Here is a 19,738-nt window from a genome sequence, read left to right as displayed (position 1 = left end):
CCCTAACAATGAAGCTCCCCTTTCTTTACAAACGCCAACATATTTTTTAATATTCAAAATGTGATCACCCGTCTCAGAAAATGACCAGGGGTAGATTTAGGGTCTTGGGAACTGTATGAATAGCTTTGAACTCCAGTTGAGAAATCAAATTGACTCATTTCCTCACTCAGGCTGCTGTCTGCCAAATATGACAAGGAAGATAGATAATGAGGACCTCCTGAAATATAAAGGAAAAAATACATTTATTCAAACTGGTAAAAAAATGTATTTCTCTAAGCTCAAATGATACTAAAATTGTTACTAAGGCTTTTATCTATCCTATGATTCTCACAGATTATCCAGATTAATAAACCAAAAAATAAAATGGGGAAAGACCTTTAATTTTGTCATTATTGAGCAATTATCCTCTACTGTCACAGACAGAAAATATATTACACAGACAGTAATAGAATCTCCTTGCATTTAAAATTTTGATGGGATACACCTTGCACATAAGATACTACTAAAAAATTACTAAAAAACAAATAATCCACATATATAAGAAATTTATAAAACTGTTCAAATTTTATCCTTAAGGGAAAAAAAGCTATGAAGAAAAATTAAGCAAAATACTAAAACAAGGAGCATGTAGACCAAGAGCGTGTTTATTTTAAATAGCAAAGCCAGGGAGAACTTCCTTCAAAGGTTAGTATTAAACAAAACACTGGTATCTGGGACTAAGATTATTCTAGACTCAGGAAACATCACCAGCAAATGCACTGTGGCCAAAGTGAGCCTGATGCCTATAAGCATAGGCAGGGGAACAGTGCTGCTAGAGCAGAGTAAGCAAGGAGAGTGGCAGGGAGGTAGTCCGCAGATCAGGGGCCTTAGGTAGCTCTATCCTCAGGGAGGTGGGAGCTTATGCGAGGTTTGGAGCACAGGAGTGGCAGGAAGGGACTTACATTTTAACATAGGTTTCTGAATATATTTAAATAAAATACAAACATAATCCATATGCCAATGAATGACTATGAACTGATCTTGTACTTTTTAAAAAAGCATACAATTTCTCAGCCTTCTTTGGTCATTCTGAGATCTTTCTATGTAGTTAAATTTTAGCTATTTGAATTTTTTAAAAAATACAATTCTAGGGGCGCCTGGGTGGCTCAGTTGGTTGGACGACTGCCTTCGGCTCAAGTCATGATCCTGGAGTCCCGGGATCGAGTCCCGCATTCGGCTCCCGGCTCCATGGGAAGTCTGCTTCTCTCTCTGACCTTCTCCTCGTTCATGTTCTCTCTCACTGTCTCTCTCTCAAAATAAATAAATAAAATCTTTAAAAAAAAAAACAATTCTATTTGTGACTTAAAACCTTTTCAAACTCAATTTCAATGTTTTTGGATATTTAAAATATTTTTATTTACATAACAAATGCCACTTGTTACATAACAAATTAGAAACTTTCTCATCATTTTGAAAACATCCTACCTGAATCCCCATTTGTGGCTTCCCTGGCTTCTTTCCTAATATCAATGTATTTTTTCTTTCTTTCCATAGGAACCTATTAGGCAAAACAAACACACAACTTAAAACTTTTTAGAATCATGATCACACACTTTCAATTTTAGTAGCAATTTGGCAAAAAATAAATTAATCTTTAAACAAGACTTTTATCAAATTTCAAATCACCAAAAAATATTCATAAACAAAGACAGGTGAGTACCCTTAAGAAATGCTTTTCCCGGGGCGCCCGGATGGCTCAGTGGTTAAGCCACTGCCTTCGGCTCAGGTCATGATCCCAGGGTCCTAGGATCGAGCCCCGCATCGGGCTCTCTGCTCAGCAGGGAGCCTGCTTCCTCCTCTCTCTCTCTGCCTGCCTCTCTGCCTACTTACGATCTCTGTCTGTCAAATAAATAAATAAAATCTTAAAAAAAAAAAAAAAAAAAGAAATGCTTTTCCCACAGAGAACCTCACTGAGGCATCTATCTGCCTCCTCTCTGTGCTCTGGGATCCAGTGCAGGCTAAGCTCTGACAGCCACATGCCCAGATTACCAATAGTCTGTACTTGATCTATAAGCCTCAGTTTCCTCACCCATACAGCTATGGTATATCATAGACCTTACAGTGCTATTGTAAAGTTCAGAAGTAACATACAGCAAGTGAGCGCATATTTTTGTTGTTGTTCTTTGAACATATACCTTGAAAAAAGTTCCTAGTCTTGTTCCCAAAGGGCAAAAGGCAGGAAGCAATCATTTACATGAACTCATGAACCACTCAGACATAGTGAGGTCAGCAGCCATGCATACTAACATGAGTGACAGCTCCTGACCTAGACCATGGTGTACAAGCTCTGGCACTTGTACCTACAAACTCCCACCAATTTCTGAGGCTGGCATGTCAAACTTAGCTTGACTAAAATCAAGCTTGTCACATTTACCACAGCAAGTTTTCCAATTATTCCCATGATTTCTAATCACAGCACCCCATTATCCTGCCAAATCACCCAAGCAGGGCCACAGCATCATAATTCTGTATCTGGATGGGTCTCGATTTCACTGACCAGAGGAATTTACTCAGCAAACAACTTCTGGGATATGTCATAACAGCTCCTTTTATTGCCATTTTCTATCTTTTACTAGTTAAGAAAAGGAAAAATCAAGTTATGACCTTTTTTTTTTACAATTGCCTGAGATTGGACCTCAGGTTAAACTACATTAAACTGCCAGATTTTATAGTTCAAAGCAGACTTAGATATTGAGATTAACATGTTCAACATATATATATATTTTTTTTTCTGTAAGTATTGGTAAGCTTTTTAAACTCAGGAACACCATTGAAAATTTTCACTCACCTCAACTTCTATAGGAAATGTATAGCAGCGCTTCAGGTCAATCAGATTTTCCAAAATAAGCAAGTTCTGTAAATCCAAAGAGTCATATAAACATATCTGAATAGTGGAGAGCCTTACTGCTGATGCTACTTATATACACACCCACACACTCAGAACTACAAGAACTACATCTTTAATATTATAAGAATGTGCAAATTATTATATAATTTTAATTTATATAATGTAACATGAAATCCTACAGCAACAGTGAAAATTTCAGAAGTCTACCTTTTCAGGTTTTTCACTAAATAGAAAACCTTGGTAAAATTTTAATTCAGTGAAGACACAGCAGATAACAGAAATGGCACAGTTGTACGCAGCACAGTGGTAAAGTCTTCTCCTCTCCAGCAACTGATTCTCACCCGCCATGTTCTCTGTAAATGCATCATAGCACAATCTGCAGAGTAGATCCAGGTTAAAAATTAATTCATATAACAGGGAAATCATTGCTCAAGCCCCCAAATGCCAGATAATAGTATCTCAATTCAGTTCAGCCTTTTCTGAATAGTATAGTACCATGTTTGTGTATAGTATAGTACCAGGTACTAGAAAGACAAGCAAGTCATTGAACCTATGCCCATCACAAGGCAAAGGCAGTGTCCAGGGATTTCACCACACTGTAGTAAGCATAGCAACAGCAACCAGCACAATAAGAGGTGGAAGCAAGGAGGATGGACAGTAACCCAGGTGAAGGAGCTAACATAAGTTTTCAGAGAAAATACTGGAACTGTATTTTGAATTCTAAGTTAGTCAAAGGGAAAACATATATGAGGATTATGAACAGAGAGAAGAGTGTCACTTACATTAAGTGTGTTTGGAAGATAAGGTGGGTGGCTGGCAATGAGCAAAAGGTGGAGAGGGTGCGTTCCTAGAACTTGCCTGCCATGCTAAGGAGCTCAGACTTCATTCTGCAGGATGGGGTCTCCAAACAGTGCCCAGGTGACCAACTACTTTTGAAAACAGTTCTGTCAGAACATAGCCATGCCCATTCATTTACATATTGTTTATGTCTGCTTTCCCAGGACAGTGTTGTAGTTGCAAGAGACCATACAGACTGCAAAGCTGAAAACAGTTACTAGCAGGCAGGCCCTTTAAAGAAAAATTTTGCTGGTCCCTGATACTGAAGATGAAGTTCTTTTGAAGTGTTTTAGGTAGGAGAATGAAACTATCAGGTTCATACTGCAGAGGTACTATCATACTAACAGCAGTATGGAAAAACTGAGAGCGACAAGCCCAGGAGCGGGAGAATAACTATGAAGGAGATTCACTTCAGTGGTTCACCAAAGAATACCAGCCACTACACTGAATGAAGGAAGGAGGATGAAAGAAGGGTCCCAGGGTTGGGAAGGCTGAGGAGATAAAACCCACCAGATTCGGTGACTGACAGGGTGTGTAAGGAGACTTGAGAGATGAAGAAGAAAAGTAAAACAGGACTCTCATTAGTGCAAATGAATGGATGGTGATGTCATTCCCAGAAGAGATAAAGTAAGAAATAGGGTAAGAGGAAAGTAAGGATAAGCTTGTTTGGGATACGCAAAATGAGACATGGCAATGTCTGTGTTCAATATTTACTGAGAGGGAACTTCATTAGAAGGCCAGTTTTAGAGAAAATGTATTTGATTACTTTGTATTTTATAGAATACCTGTTTGAACATACTGCCGTTCCTTTCATTTCAAATTGCAGTCAGGAAAAATAAAATACCTTCATATTGTAAATTATACCATTAAAAATGTATCAAGCTATTAAGGAGGGTAAAATGGTAAAATGGTAAAATGGTGGGAAAAAAAACCAGTAAGACAGAAAAAAGTTTCACTCCTTACAAAAGTCTATGTTAGTAGTTTGTATTAGAAAAAAAGCAAGAACTATAAAAAAACAAGAACTATAAAAACCTATTGTTTTAAATAAAGATTTTATTTCTTTATTTGAGAGACAGAGATCACAAGTAGGCAGGGAAGCAGGCAGAGAGAGAGGAGGAAGCAGGCTCCCGGCCTAGCAGAGAGCCCAATGTGGGGCTCGATCCCAGGACCCTGGGATCATGACCTGAGCCAAAGGCAGAGGCTTCAACCCACTGAGCCACCCAGGCGCCCCTAAAAACCCATTTTTAAACAAACTTAGCCATTTATTCACATTATATACAAGCATAAAAATATCTGCATCAAAAAATGAATCAAATACAATGAATCAAATATAAGTCAAATAACAAAGTTAACTAAAATCTTACTTAATAAGTGTCTTTGTAAGTTCATTTCCTTCTGTAACACATGAGCCGTAGAAAACTTGGTTAATTTTAGATTCTTTTGAGTGAACATCATCTTTTGAAAGACGAGAATACATGACTTCTAGCATTTTATAATAGCCCATCTTCTTAGTGATTTGAGTATCAAAGATAGATTCATTTAGCTAAGGAAAGGTAAAAGATGATTATTTTTGGTCCTATCAAACATGAAAAATAGTTTATTGAATTTATTAAATATTCAATTAAATATATTTAATACTCAATGCTCTTTACATAGATACTAATTTTAACACAAATATTGAATCACTTCATTAGGAGACCACCCAAAGTCAGGAACATAGGTTCAAATATTTATGTGTTATATTAAGTGTGGCAGGAAGTATTGCACAATGTCCAAATAGTAAACTCAGGACATGAGTATAGGGCTTTTGCACAAAATCTTATCAAAGATAAGAAAATAGCAGGTGAAACTTCAATGCATTAAAAAAACAAAATTTTGGAATCTTGGAACACTGAAACAACAACAACAACAACAACAACAACAAAATTTGCAACTATTTACAGTATTTTCTAAAGATATCCACATCCTAATCCCTAGAACCTGTGAATGCAATCTCATTTACCTTTGTAAATCTAGACTTCAACACATCAATGGCATCCACCATAATTTTGCTAAAGAATTCTCTCAAAAAAAGGACTTTGCAAATGTGATTAAGGATCTTGAGGTAGGGAGATAATTCTAGATTGTTCCTGTGGGCTGTAAATAAAACCACATGTAATCTTGTAAAAGGAAATAGAGAGGGAAAAGGCAATGTGATGACAGAATTAGAGGCCAGAATGATGCAGTCACATACTGAGAATGCCAGTAGCCATCAGAAGCTGGAGGGTGGTAAGCAGTGGACTCAGGGCCACTGGGGTAAGCACTGCCATAACAACACCATAAATTCAGCTCAGTGAAACTAATTTTGGACTTCTGGGCTCCAAAACTGGGAAAGAATAAATTTCTGTTGTTCTAAGTCACCAAGCTTATGATAATTGTTACTTAAGATTAAGGAAACTAATACACATTCTGGTATCAAGAGTTGATCTGCTCTAACAAATGGATGATAGGTAGAGGCTAAAAGAAATTTGCCATGCATGACAGAAAAAGCCAACTGCCAGTAGAGATTGCTGGAGAAATACCAACACTGAAGGCATTGCTGGTGAGGGCTCAGAAGGAAATGAAAAGCACAGCAGAAAAAGCTAAAACTGTCTTACAGAACTTCTCAATCATAGATACATTTTTGGTAGAAACTGGATATTAAAGTAGTTTCTGGTGAGGTCTCAAAAGGAAATAAATAACACATTTTTGGAAACTGGAGTAAAGAGGATCCTTGTTATACTGTGGCAGAAAACTTAGCTGAATAATGTTCTATAGTTACAAACACAGCAGAAATTGTAAGCCATGCTTTTATACATTTAGCTGAGAAAATTTCCAAGTAAATTTGTTGAAGGTGTTTGCCTGCTTTCTTCTTTGCTGCTTATAATACAGTGTGAGGTGTAAGAGATAAATGGAATTAAGAACTGCTAAGGAAAAAGAACGTGTTGATTTGAGAAATTCTCAGTTTACCCAGATGGTAAAAGATGCTAATATTAGAGCGGATTCACTGTTAGAAAAGTGGGTCTGGAGAGAAGAACAAGGGTGTATGGCTGGACAATCTTGAGCTAGTGCTGAAGAAATTAAGCATGGGATTCATGGATGCCCTCAACCATTTCAGCAGAACCAGGAACAGTGATGCAATTATCCACCAAAGATTAGTGGAGGACTCTCTTGTCTAATAGAGAAAACCTCCAAGACACACAAAGGAGAGCTATCTTTTTTTTGAAAACATCATATCAGAAGAAATACCACCAGCTTGGACTGAATGGGATAAAGACAAAAAGAAATGAGGGGGGAAAAAAAAGGGCTCTTGTACTCTTTGAATTTTACAGGTAAGAAACAGACTGATAAAACTACTCAGCTGCAAATATATACTACTCTTCAAGAAAAAAGCAGAATGACTATAAGAATGAAGGCTTTAATCCAGAGGGGAGAACATAAAGCCACAAAGCATTATTCCTGGGTCTCAAAACCTAACAGAATTTGCCTCCCTGGACCTTGAAAGTGTTATGGAACACTAACTTCTTTCTTACTTCACTTTCTCCTTTTTGGAACAGGAATGAATATAACAGTCACCCCACCTGTCAAACCACTGTCTTCTGGAAACAAATTACTTGTTTTCTAGTTTCATGTTTCCACAGATGGAAAGAACTTTGCCCCAAGATGGATCACACCCACATCTGATTCATTACAATTTAAATGATGAAAGTTAGGATTCAGAGTTGATGATATGCAGATACAACTTTGGACTTAAAAGTTGATGAGGTAAGGTAATACATTTAGACTTTGGGGGATGTTGAGATGGGATAAATGTATTTTGCAAGTGGGAACATTCGGTGCAGGCAGACTATATTCAAATGAATAATATCTCCTTACAAATACCCACATTCTAATCACAAGAACCATGACTGTTACCTCATATGATAAATAGGATTCTACAGATAAAATCAAGTAAACGATCCTGAGATGGGTGGATTACCCAAGTGGGTCCTAAATGCAATTATATATTTATAAAAGTGATTAGACACAAGGCAATGTGACCACAGAAGCAAAAAGAAGTGTGATCAGGCCACAAGCCAAGGAATGCTGGTAGCCACCAAAAGCTGGAAGAGGCAAAGAATGGATTTGCCCCTAGGGCCTTTGGAGCCTTGCAACACCTTGATTTAAACCCAAGGATACTAATTTCTGGCCTGCAGAACTATGAGAGAATAAATTTCTGATGCTCTAAGCTACACTGGTGGTAGTTTATTATAGAGGAAACTAATGCAGATCCCTTGTAACTACAGATTGTTATCAAACTGTTGAGGTAATGCTCGTTGAGCAATAAAGATACTGAGTGAACACACTGCAATTTTTAAGGACACTGTTCAAGAAGATCTGTCAATTCTTACTAATATTAAACTTAATAATAGATGTACTATACCTTTGTAAATCTCGACCTCAACACATCAATGGCATCCACCACAATTTTGCTAAAGAATTCTCTCAAAGCATTCAGGCTACAATGCCACAACAGGGTGAGGAGAGAGCGATCTACAAATGCTTGGCGAGTAACATTTGAAAGCAGGTCATCCCTCTTGAACATTCTGTATACCCTTTCCAAAAGGGCTAATTGTGTGACACATGAACTCCTAAGAAAGAAAGAAAATTATATGAACATCCCTGCTTTGAACTAATATTTTACAAGTGTCTACCCACATAACAAAACAACCATCAATGACTTTAAATCTAAAATATAAATGCAACGTGGGGGATTAAGGGGATAGGAGAAGAATCAATGAAACAAGATGGGATTGGGAGGGAGACAAACCATCAAAGACTCTTAATCTCACAAAACAAACTGAAGGTTTCTGGGGGAGGGGGGTTGGGAGAAGGGGGATGGGGTTATGGACATTGGGGAAGGTATGTGCTATGGTGAGTGCTGTGAGGTATGTAAACCTGGCAATTCACAGACCTGTACCCTGGGATAAAAATATATGTTTATAAAAAATAAATAAATAATGAAAAAAAAAGTATTATATATAAAAACCATGAAATACAAGCAGCATTTGTACATGAACCATATTATTGTACTCATCCCCAGAAATCTTCATGCCAAACTTAGGCATTAAGAAGAACTGTTTTCATTTACTTTCAAATCTGATTTTTTTTAAGAAAACATCTGTAAGGCTTTGGGAGAGTCTCAGGCCTGAAGACAATCACAGTTTCAGAATTTGAAACTCAGGAGGTATAATTTAAAAATTCTAGTGGGTATTAAGGAGGGTATGTATTGCACAGAGCACTGGGTGTTGCACATAAACAATGAATCTTGGAACAATGCATCAAAAACTAATGATGTATTTTATGGTGATTAACAAACTGTAGTTTAAAAAAAGAAAAAAGAAAAATGCTAGTCTCTTCTTAGTAATAAATTGCAATCCCCATTTCCTATACAGAGATATATTCATCTGGCCCTTTATATTCTCATCTGAAATATAAGATATTTGAACAATCTCTGTAAGACTTTTGTCTATAAAACAAGAATACAGAATTAGTTTCCTCACCTACAAAAATACGAGGTTAAGACTAAATGATCATTAAAATCCTGATACCGAGTATTCAAACACGAACCAGGGCAAATGTTTGATTTAGAAGTAATTCAATCAGGCTCAGGACACTACTAGATGCTACATGGGCTTCTGTAATATTTATTTGGGCACTATCTTAGATTTAAATCCTTTTGAGGAGCTTCCTGATAATGAGCACAGCAGAGATGCATAGACCTAAAACTCTTCTAGAGTAAGCTAAAAGGAGGAAGAAAAGAAAAAAATTCAAATCTGATTACAAAAATGGGTCAGCAGAGACACCTGGGTGGCTCACTTGGTTAAGTATCTGCCTTCAGCTCAGGTCATGATTCCCTGCTCAGTGTGGGGCCTACTTCTCCCCTGCTTTGCTCTACCCATCTCTGACAAATAAATAAATAAATAAATAAAAGCTTAAAAAAAAAAAAAAAAGTCCAGCAGATAGTTTATTGAACATGAATGCAAGTGAGCTTGAAATAGATGAATATATGCTCTATTTCATTCGTAATGAGAGAAATATAAATTACAGCAACACTGAGAAATTCTCTCTCACCTATAAAATTGGAAAAAATCCAAATGTTTGACAATATACTCTATTGGCAAAACTGTGATGAAATACACACCCATATGCCGGAAAATGCAAATAATTATAGCCCCCAAAGAAGGGATGCTGTGAAAGCTGGCAAAATAACACATGCATTTACCTTTAAATTATGTTCAGGAATCCACTCTAAAGATACAGTGGCCAAAAAAAAAAAAAAAAAGACATATACATTTGGCTATTCACTGTGTTATTATTTTTAACAAAAGATTGAACCCCAAAGTCTATCAGTATGGGGCTGCTTCAAAATACTATGGTAATTCTGTACAACAAAAAATTACCCAGTTATTTTAAATAAAAAATGATTGAGGAAGATCTTTACGTATTGACAGGGAGTGATCTGTAGAAGATATGATGTGGAAAAAAAGGGGGGTGAAGAGGAGTAAGAGAGGGGACATGGACAAAAGCAAGACTCTCAAATGTAGCTCATTACACAATTATGGCTTCCAAATCATGTAAATATTTTAAAAACATAAAAAAATTTCTAAAATCTGAATATTAACTAAAATAAGCATACCTAACTAATTGTCTTAATAACCACATATTGAAAAATATTTTACCAAGTGATTTCAGAACATAAACTGTCACTGTTTATCCTAGAGTATATTCTAGGTAAGTTACAATTAAAATGACCACAATTTTAAACTGCACACATACAAAAAAGTCCTGCTGGAATTTTGAGAGGGACTGTATTAAATTTACATATCAACTTAATGCCATGTTAACAATATTGAATCTTCAAAGTCATGAACATAGAATGTCTCTCCATTTATTTAAATCTTTAATTTTTTTATATTGTTCAGCAATGGGTTACTGTAATCTTTTGTGTACAAGTCTTACACTTCTTTTGTTAAATTTATTTTTAAGTACTTTGTTCTTTTTGGTGCTATTATGAGTGTAATTCCTAATTATAGTTTTGAATGTTTTCTGCTCATATATAGAAAAACAATTGATTTTTTAACATTGATCCTAGGGCCTACACATTTTATAAAATTGTTTATTAGTTCTAATAGCTTTCTGCAGATCTTTAGGATTTTCTATCTCATGCTATGTGTGAATAAAGACAGTTTGGGGGCACCTGGGTGGCTCAGTCAGTTGAACTTCTAATTCTTGATTCGGCTAGGTAATGGTCTCAGGATCATGGGATTGAGCCCCAACTCAGGGTCTGCACACAGCTTGGAGTCTACTTGGGCTTCTCTCCCTCTTCCTCTATACCATACCACATACCATTCCAACCACATGTACATATTCTATCAAAAAAAAAAAAAGAGAGAGAGAGAGAAGGAAAAGAAAAAGAGTTTGCTCCTTTTTTTCCAATTTGGTTGCCTTTTATTTCTTTCTCTTGCCTGACTGCATTGGCTAGAACCTCTGGTATCACACTGAATTGAAAAGGGCAGATGCTCTTGCCTTGTTCCCAAACTTAGGAGGAAAGCACTCAGTCTTCTACTATTAAATATTTTGTTGGCTGTTGGTTTTTCATGGATGACCTTTTGTCCTTTTTATCACGGATATTGGATCTTGTCGAAAATTTATCTGTACCTACTGAAATGATAATGTGGTTTCATCCTTTAGTCTTTTAATATAGTATATAATATTATTTGATTCTTAGAAGCTCAACTAATTTTGCATTCCTAGGGCAAATCCCAATTGGTTATAGTGTAGAATATATATAAGTTGCTGCATTTGGTGTTTTAACATATTTTTGAAAAATTTTGGAACACCTGGGTGGCTCAGTCAGTTAAATGGCTGCCTTCGGCTCAGGTCATGATCCCAGGGTCCTGGGATCAAGTCCCACATTGGGACCCTTGCTCAGTGGGGAGCCTACTTCTCTCTCTGTTTTTGTCTGCCACTCTGCCTGCTTATGTGCACATGCTCTCTCTGACAAATAAATAAAATATTAAAAAAAAAATTTCTATATTCTTGAAGGATATTGGTCTATAGGTTTCTTGCAATGTTTCTGTCTGGCTTTGTTATCTGTATGAGACTAGCATCAAAGGAGAAGTTGGGAAGTATTCATTTCCTTCTCCCCTATTTTCCACTTCATGAAGTGTCTCCCTTATTTCTTCTTTAAATAGTTGATGAAAATTTGCCAGGGAAGCTATCTGGATATGGGCTTTCCCATGTAAGAAGATTTTTAAATGAACATTTCTATTTATTTACTTATTAAAGGTATACTCAGGGCACCTGGGTGGCTCAGTTGTTAAGCGTCTGCCTTTGGGTCAGGTCATGATCCCAGTGCCCTGAGATCAAGCCCTGCATTTGGCTCCCTGCTCAGCGGAAGCCTGCTTCTCCCTCTCCTGTTCCCTCTGCTTGTGTTCCCTCTCTCGCTTTCTCTGTCAAATAAATTTTTTAAAAAAAATTAAAAAAAAAAAACAAAAAACCCCTGTATACTCAGATTTTCTATTTCTTCTTGAGTCAGTTTTGGTAATTTGTGACTTTTTAGGAATCTGTCCACTTTAGTTAAGTTGCTGAATTTGTTGACATGATGTCATTCTAATATTTTCCCATTATCTTTTTAATTTCTGAGAGGTCAGAAATAATGTTCCCTCTTTTATTCCTAATTTTCATGAACTGTACCTTCTCTTTTCGTCCTAGTTTGTCCAGCTAACAGTCTATCAATTTTGTCTGCCTTTTCAAAGAACCAGTTTTGGTTTCATTGATTTTTCTCCACCATTTTTCTAATTTCGATTTCATTACTTTTCACTCCAATCTTTATTATTCCCTTCCTCCTGTGTACTTTCAGTTTAGTTTTCTTCTTCTTGGTTTTAAGGCACAGGCTTATATTTATTGATTGAGGATATTCCCTTTTTTTCTCATATAGGTATTAAAAGATACATATTCCTAAGTAAGCACTGCTTTAGCTGCATCTCATACATTTGGATATACTTTATTCCGATCAAAATGCTACATGATTTCCCTTTTAATTTCTTCTCTGACCTAAGGGCTACTTAGAAATATATTAAGTAGTTGGTTATTTAGAAATGTTTTTGAATTCCTCAAGTTTTCTTCTGTTATTGATTCCTAATTTAACTTCATTGTGGTTGGAGAATATACTTTGTAAGATTTCAATCATTTTAAATTTAAATTTAAGACTTGTTTTATGGCTTCTATATGTGCTCAAAGAGAATGTGTATTGCCCTGTTGTGTAGGATGTTCTATAGTTGTTGGTTAATTATGATTTTTTAAAGATGTCAATAAAAATGTACTGCTGATTCATGCTATCATGAATGAACCTCCAAACCTTGCTGAAAAAAGAAGGCAAACATAAGAGATCCCATGTTGTATGATTCCATTTATATGACATGTTCAGAAAAAGCAAATTTATAAAGACTGAAAGTAGATTGGTGATTGCCTGGGGCTGGGAATGGGAATGGGAGTTAACATAGGATCTTACTGAGAGGATGAAATTACTCTATGGTGATGAATGTACTATTTGGTAAAGTTATGAAAAATTATTAAATATCATGCTTAAAATAGGTGATTTTTATGATATGTTAAGTAAGATAAATTAACATGGATATTTACATATCAATATAAAACTCAGTGGTCACATTAAGTATCCATGACATTAAGCCCTTACTTTAAAAATTAAAAAATAATAAAAGTTAGTAATTAATAAATTAATAATACCTGGTGTCTCAGTCAGCTAATGTCCAACTCTTGATTTCAGCTCAGGTTATGATCTCAAGGTTGTGAGACTAAGTGCTATGTTGGGCTCCAGGCTCAGCATCAAGTTTGCTCAAGATTCTCTCTCTCTCTTTCCCTCTCCCTCTGCTCTTCCCCTCACTCATGTTCTCCTTCTTTCTCTCTAATAAATAAATTTTTAAAATCTTTAAAAATAAAAAAATAAATATTTTAAAATTAAAAAAATAATAATAAATTAATGATAAAATTTGTTCCCTTTTTTCCACTGTAATGTCCTAAAATACTAAAACTATATTTGGGTAACTGAACAGCTCGAGTGATAAAGGCAAGTTCATTACAATAGAATTCTAGCTCTTAAATGTCAAAGATATAAAAGGATTTTTAATTTTCAAAAATACTTTTTTAAAGATTTTATTTATTTGAGAGAGACAGAGACAGAGAGCGAGGACATGAGTTGGGGGAGGGGCAGAGGGAGTGAGAGAGGCAGACTCCCTGCTGAGCAGGGAACTGATGCAGGGCTTGATCCCAGGACCCCAAGATCATGACCCAAAGGCAGACACTTAACCGACTGAGCCACCCAGGCGCCCCTAAAAAAGGGATTTTTTAAATGACCATTGGCAACTCCTGATAAAATCAATGACTTGCGGCAACAATGATAAGTGGATGCTAGAACATTAGCAAAAGGCTGTGTCATACATGGCTAATCATGAAAATTAGATTACTAGACATTATGTACTCCCAAATGCCATGAACATGAAATACAAAGACCACTACTAAGTAATTTTGCCAAAGATTACTTAAACCTGAATCTAACTAAACTTTTAGGCTTAACTTTCCACTTACAGGAAACTGGGGCTGGAGGAGCAAGTTAAACAAAAAGAACAGGAAAAAAAAATCAGGTAAACTGAGGATGTAACACATTATGCGGGCCAAGTGTTCAGGTTTCTTTAACAACAAAAGAATAGTTAGGGGGTGGGGGACTGTTCTAGATGAAGACAGACTTAAGAAATACAATAGTGAAACCTCATTTGGGCCAGAATTAAAAGACTCCAACAGTCTGAAGCACTTACGATTACAAATGCTTCAGACATCTGAAAATGAAATTACTGATAATTTTGCTCCACTGATACTGGTACTATAATAACCAAAGAAAAACACTGTATTTTTAGATATACATACAGCAGTAATTAGAGGTGAGCATCAGGGAAACACAAATCAAAACCATGATGAGATACCACCTCACACCTGTCAGAACGGTTAAAATTAACAACACAAGAAAGAGCAGGCACAGGTGAGGATATGAAGAAAGGGGAACCCTCCAGCACTATTTGTCAAAATGCAACCTGGTACAGCCATTCTGGAATACAGTATCAAGGTTCCTCCAAAAAGTGAAAAATATAACTACCCTACAATCCAGCAACTGCACTACTAGGTATTTAATCAAAGGATAAAAAATATAGATTCAAAGAAGTACATACATGCTGATGTTTATAGCAGCATTAACAACAACAGTCAAACTATGGAGAGAGCCCAAATGTCCATCAACAGACGAATAGATAAAGAAGATGGGGTATATATATATATACAATGGAATATTAATTGGCCATTTAAAGAAAAAAGAAATCTTGTCATTTGCAATGATGTGGATGGAGTGAGAGTGTATTATGCTAAGTGAAATAAGTCAGTCAAAGAAAGACAAATACCATATGAACTCACTAATACATGGAATTTAAGAAAGAAAGCAGATGAACCAGGGTGCCTGGGTGGCTCAGCCAGTTAAGCATCCAACTCCTGATTTCGGCTCAGATCATGATCTCTGGGTTGTGAGACTGAGCCTGTGTGGGGCTCTGTACTGGACATGGGACCTATTTAAGATTCTCCTCATGTCTGCCTGTGCCCCTCTCCCACACCTCCCCTCTTCCCCCTACACCCCCCAAGACAGATCACATATGGGAAGACAAAAAAGAAAAAAAAGAGAGAGGGAAACACATCATAAGAGACAACAGAGAGCAAACAGGGATGACTGGATGGCTCAGTCAGTTAAGCTGCTGCCTTTGGCCCAAGTCATGATCAAGGGTTCTGGAATCGAGTCTCACACTGAGCTCCTTGCTCAGATCAGCCTGCTTATCTCTCTGCCTCTGCCTGCTTGTGCTCGCTCCTTCTCTCTAACAAGTAAATAAATAAATAAAATCTTAAAAAATAAAAAAACAATAGAGAGCAAACTGAGGGTTGATGGAGAATGTGGGGGATGGGCTTGATGGGTGATGGTTATTAAAGAGGGTACTTGTGATGAGCACTGGGTGTTGTATGTAAGTCATGAATCACTGAATTCTACTGCAGAAACCATTACTGCATTGCATGCTAATGAACTAAAATTAACAAATAAAAAGAAGTAATTAGCGGTAAAATGACATGGCATCAGGGATCTGCTTTATTACAGTAACTACAGCTCAAAAGAAATGAAGCTAAAACCGAGTTGATGAGGCTGGAAAATCCTCATCCATGTTTGACCTGGATGTTCAGTTTCAGTCTTACCCTAGCTTTGAGTATGTTTGAAACTTTCACAAGTTTTCTCCATTAAGAAAAACAAAATAAAATTGAGTCGTGAGAATTGACGACATTTGGCACTCAACTTTTTGGAAAAGAGAAGATAATTTCCCACAGAAATAAAAAGTATACGGTGTCTCGGGTCCCAGACTAGAATAGAATGACTTACTTTCTGGCAATCTCTTTGAAAGTAGATTGAAATAATTCTTCCATAACATGTTGCTGTTCCCGACAAAGAATTTCTGTCATCAACTGCAACAATACAGGACTTTGAGATAATTCCAATGCATCTAGAAACTACAAAAAAAAAAAAATAATTTTCATGGGTCTTTATCTTTGTTTTGTTCTTAAAAGTACTAATAACAAAATAGAAAATTAAAACTATTTTTCACAGAGAAGTAACAAATGCTAACACTTTTGCAATCTCTTCAGCTACAATGAATGCCTGGCATATAATAATGTTTGCTAAATATTTGAGTTTCGATTCTTTTAAGGTTTTGCAAATGTTTTGCCTTCTTACAGCAGTCAGGATCTTCTGAAAGATCTGATTCCAGGTTCTGTAATTCCATGACGATGTGCTTTCACTGAGGTCTTTGTCCTCACCATTCCAGGTACTCTAGGGGCTTTTTTATTTTGGACACGTCTTTTCCACACCATCTTCATTGCACAGCCGCTGTTCTAGGCTGTTCATCTAAAGTTCTCTACTCTCCCATTTTCCATCTCACTGTCTGTCTGTTCTACCTTCTAGGAAATATCCTCAATTTTACCTTCTGTTTTGTGAATATTTTAAAAATTTTGCTTTTATATATTTAATTTCCAAAAGAAGTTATTTGTTCTACTTCATGGACACAATACGTCCTCTCATCTCTGAAGCTACTGTTAACAGTTTCTTTAATATTCTCATCTCCCATCTCCCTTCATTGACTCAGTTACCTCTGAGTTCCTTTTTCATGTTGATTTACTTATTTTTAGATTGGAAGCTTCCTTCAAATGTTCAGTGATTGTACTTATGTTTACTTTAGCACATTTACATTAAGAGAAAGTACCGAAGATCTACGTAGAATCTTTGTGGATGCTATAACCATCAGGTAACAGACTGCTTAGGAACAGGATACTTAGATGGCACCTGCATGATGATGTCACCCCATCAATGACCTGCTGATTGCAGGAATGCACCATTCAAGAAAGGTGACTGGCAAGCTAGAGAGAGCATTTACCCTGAGCACTGAGAGTGGAACCACCAAGCTCTTTCCCCTGAAACTACACGCAGATCTCAGCATCAAGGTGTCATAGCTTTGAACTGTTGTCTGTGAGCATCTTGTTTTATCTCAATCATCCTGTGCACCTATTAGCAAGATGTGTCCTTTGGTATCAAAAGGGCCTAAGAGAAGACATTTTTTGGGTCTGGGAATGCTCAAAAAATTCCTGCACAAATTAATGGTAATTGCTTCTTTGCTTTATGCCATTTTGGCTTTAAATGTTCTCACAGAAATGTTCCACTTTTTGGATAGCAGGGAAAACCTGTATGTAGTTGTTCTAAATAACAACAATCTAGTATTGTAGAGAAGAAACAATCTATCACCTTGTTTAAGCCACTGATATTTTAGATACCTTCGTCTGTATATTAAATAATATAGGTGATAATCACTAGGTATTTCTCAAATAACCACTACTTTATTCTATTTCTTAGCTCTTTTTGGCATTAATTTTCAAAATTTATATATTATTCATAGAATATTTTACAAGATTTTTCTGTATAAAAGATTTTAATTTAAAATGGGAGCAAATGAATTCCAAAGGATTTAGATACGCATCTGCCTCCACAGCTACCCAGCTTTCAAAATGAATTGAACTGAATTCTTAAAGTCACAATATATCTCTGAATCTGTATATTTCACTTACTTCTTTTCATCAAGAAATGTAACAGAAAAACAATCTTTTAATTTCACTTGGTACACTAAAAACTAACCTTTTTCATGCAGTCTACATAATTATTGTACCGCAGAGTTCCCGGGGGAAATTCTTCAGACTTCATAGGGAAATTAGAAACAATAAGGTTTTCAAGAACATGCTTAAGGTCCTCAAGACTGTCTCCAGTAAGACTGGTGAAGAATGGAAGAAGAATTACAGCCTGACCCTGTGGGAGCAATGCAGACATATGAAATTGTACTAGTCAGGGCTTACGTATCCTACAGAATAAATAAAATTACTGCTTTCTTAAAGCTTTTCAAATAAAGCAATGTGTAAACTCAATGAATGACTTTAGAATACCTTCTAGATTACACTGAAAACCAACCTGAACACAATACTCTATCTTAGCTTCTACTCTAGAGGCCAGTGGGCCAACTCAGGGCTATACATGTGTAATTAAATAAGACACTGTATGATGATGCTGTGTGATTTCTTTTACAAATATAGACTCTAATAGAGATACACTGGATAAGTTTGGTGTGGAAAGAGCATACTGAATAAACTATGGGATAATTTATAAATATTTCTCACAGAACTAATTCATAACTTTATAACGAGCTAAAAGAACTAGGAGATATTTCCTATCTCCCTTGCATGGCAAAAAGTTCCCTGGCTCCCTCATACAGAGGAATGAGAAATGTGATTAACCACAAAACAGAAAATTCCAAAGAAATATCCTTATGGTCTACTAAAAAGACATCTTTCATTAAGGCCACATTTTATTAGAGCATAAAATCTAACTATTATAGGACTTTAAAATTATAATATTAAGTTCTTGACTCTAGAAGTTACCAAGATATTAAAAATTAACAAGATGTTTATTAATAGAAAAATGTTGGAGTATTGGTTTAAATTCTGTCATTCACTAATACATCAATTCTCAAAAAAGCCAATTTGAACTACACATGTGAAAAAACAAATATTAATTCTTCTAAGTATGGGAAACTCATTGTGATTATATTTATCATTTGGAGAGACAAAAAAGAATGCATAGATCAAATAACATGATGCCAGAGGTCTCCTTAAAGGGTAGGAGTGGCTGCATAGTTGAAAAAGACATGCCCACAGACAGATGGCTATTGAGGCTGAGTGACAGGTACACAGGAGTTTTTCTCTACTTTTGAATATATTTGAAATTTTCCATAATAAAAAACAAAACATCACAAACATGTAAAATTATAAAATGGGAAAATAATGGAGAATGTAATATGAAAAAAAATCTTGTGCATCACTTACCTTTAAATGTAAACCCAACTTTGAGTCAGCAAGTAGACTAGAATATGTTGTAAAGACTTCAGGGAATGCACTGTGATTTGTATTAAAGGATACAGATGAATCAATCTAAAGGAGGTGAAATAAAACATGATACATTTCTATATTAACCCTTTAATTTCCATTAACAAATTTTCCAAGTTTTTTAAGTTCAGAAATAATCTACAAATTTGTTCCTCGGCTTCAACAGTATTTTAACAATTCTTGTTCTGAAATATTTTAAGTCTATCTGGTAAGACAATGCATGTAAAGACACTAACAAGGTAAAGTACGGGAAGGGATAATGAGTATAATTGATAATAATGGGAAAAGTATAAAATGTAAGATAATCACAGGAAATGTCCACTGAAAATATTTTTTACTTATCAAACCAATGAACTTCTTAAGAAATCTCCATCA

At 35.9% G+C, this 19,738-nt stretch overlaps 1 protein-coding gene across 2 annotated transcripts in view; it reads right to left on the bottom strand.

Moving 5' to 3' along the window:
• PRKDC (protein kinase, DNA-activated, catalytic subunit) overlaps positions 1–19,738 on the bottom strand; it is a 252,204-nt gene that overhangs the window by 121,528 nt on the left and 110,938 nt on the right. For both annotated transcript variants that reach the window (XR_014307720.1, XM_082718849.1), the window contains exons 38-46: positions 19,304–19,408; positions 18,066–18,233; positions 16,266–16,393; positions 8,166–8,373; positions 5,089–5,267; positions 3,095–3,263; positions 2,828–2,893; positions 1,465–1,537; positions 69–217 (exon numbers count right to left, since the gene is read on the bottom strand). Coding sequence is in view for 1 of the 2 variants with exons in the window: in XM_082718849.1 (XP_082574975.1) it covers positions 69–217; positions 1,465–1,537; positions 2,828–2,893; positions 3,095–3,263; positions 5,089–5,267; positions 8,166–8,373; positions 16,266–16,393; positions 18,066–18,233; positions 19,304–19,408 (1,245 nt within the window). In the remaining variant the exon portion in view is untranslated. The remainder of the gene's footprint in view (positions 1–68; positions 218–1,464; positions 1,538–2,827; positions 2,894–3,094; positions 3,264–5,088; positions 5,268–8,165; positions 8,374–16,265; positions 16,394–18,065; positions 18,234–19,303; positions 19,409–19,738) is intronic.

This window comes from Mustela nivalis (assembly GCF_964662115.1).
Source record: "Mustela nivalis genome assembly, chromosome: 2".
NCBI classification, from domain to species: Eukaryota; Metazoa; Chordata; class Mammalia; order Carnivora; family Mustelidae; genus Mustela; species Mustela nivalis.
Note: the sequence above shows the minus strand (reverse complement) of the source record. Positions and strands in the feature narration are given on the sequence as shown.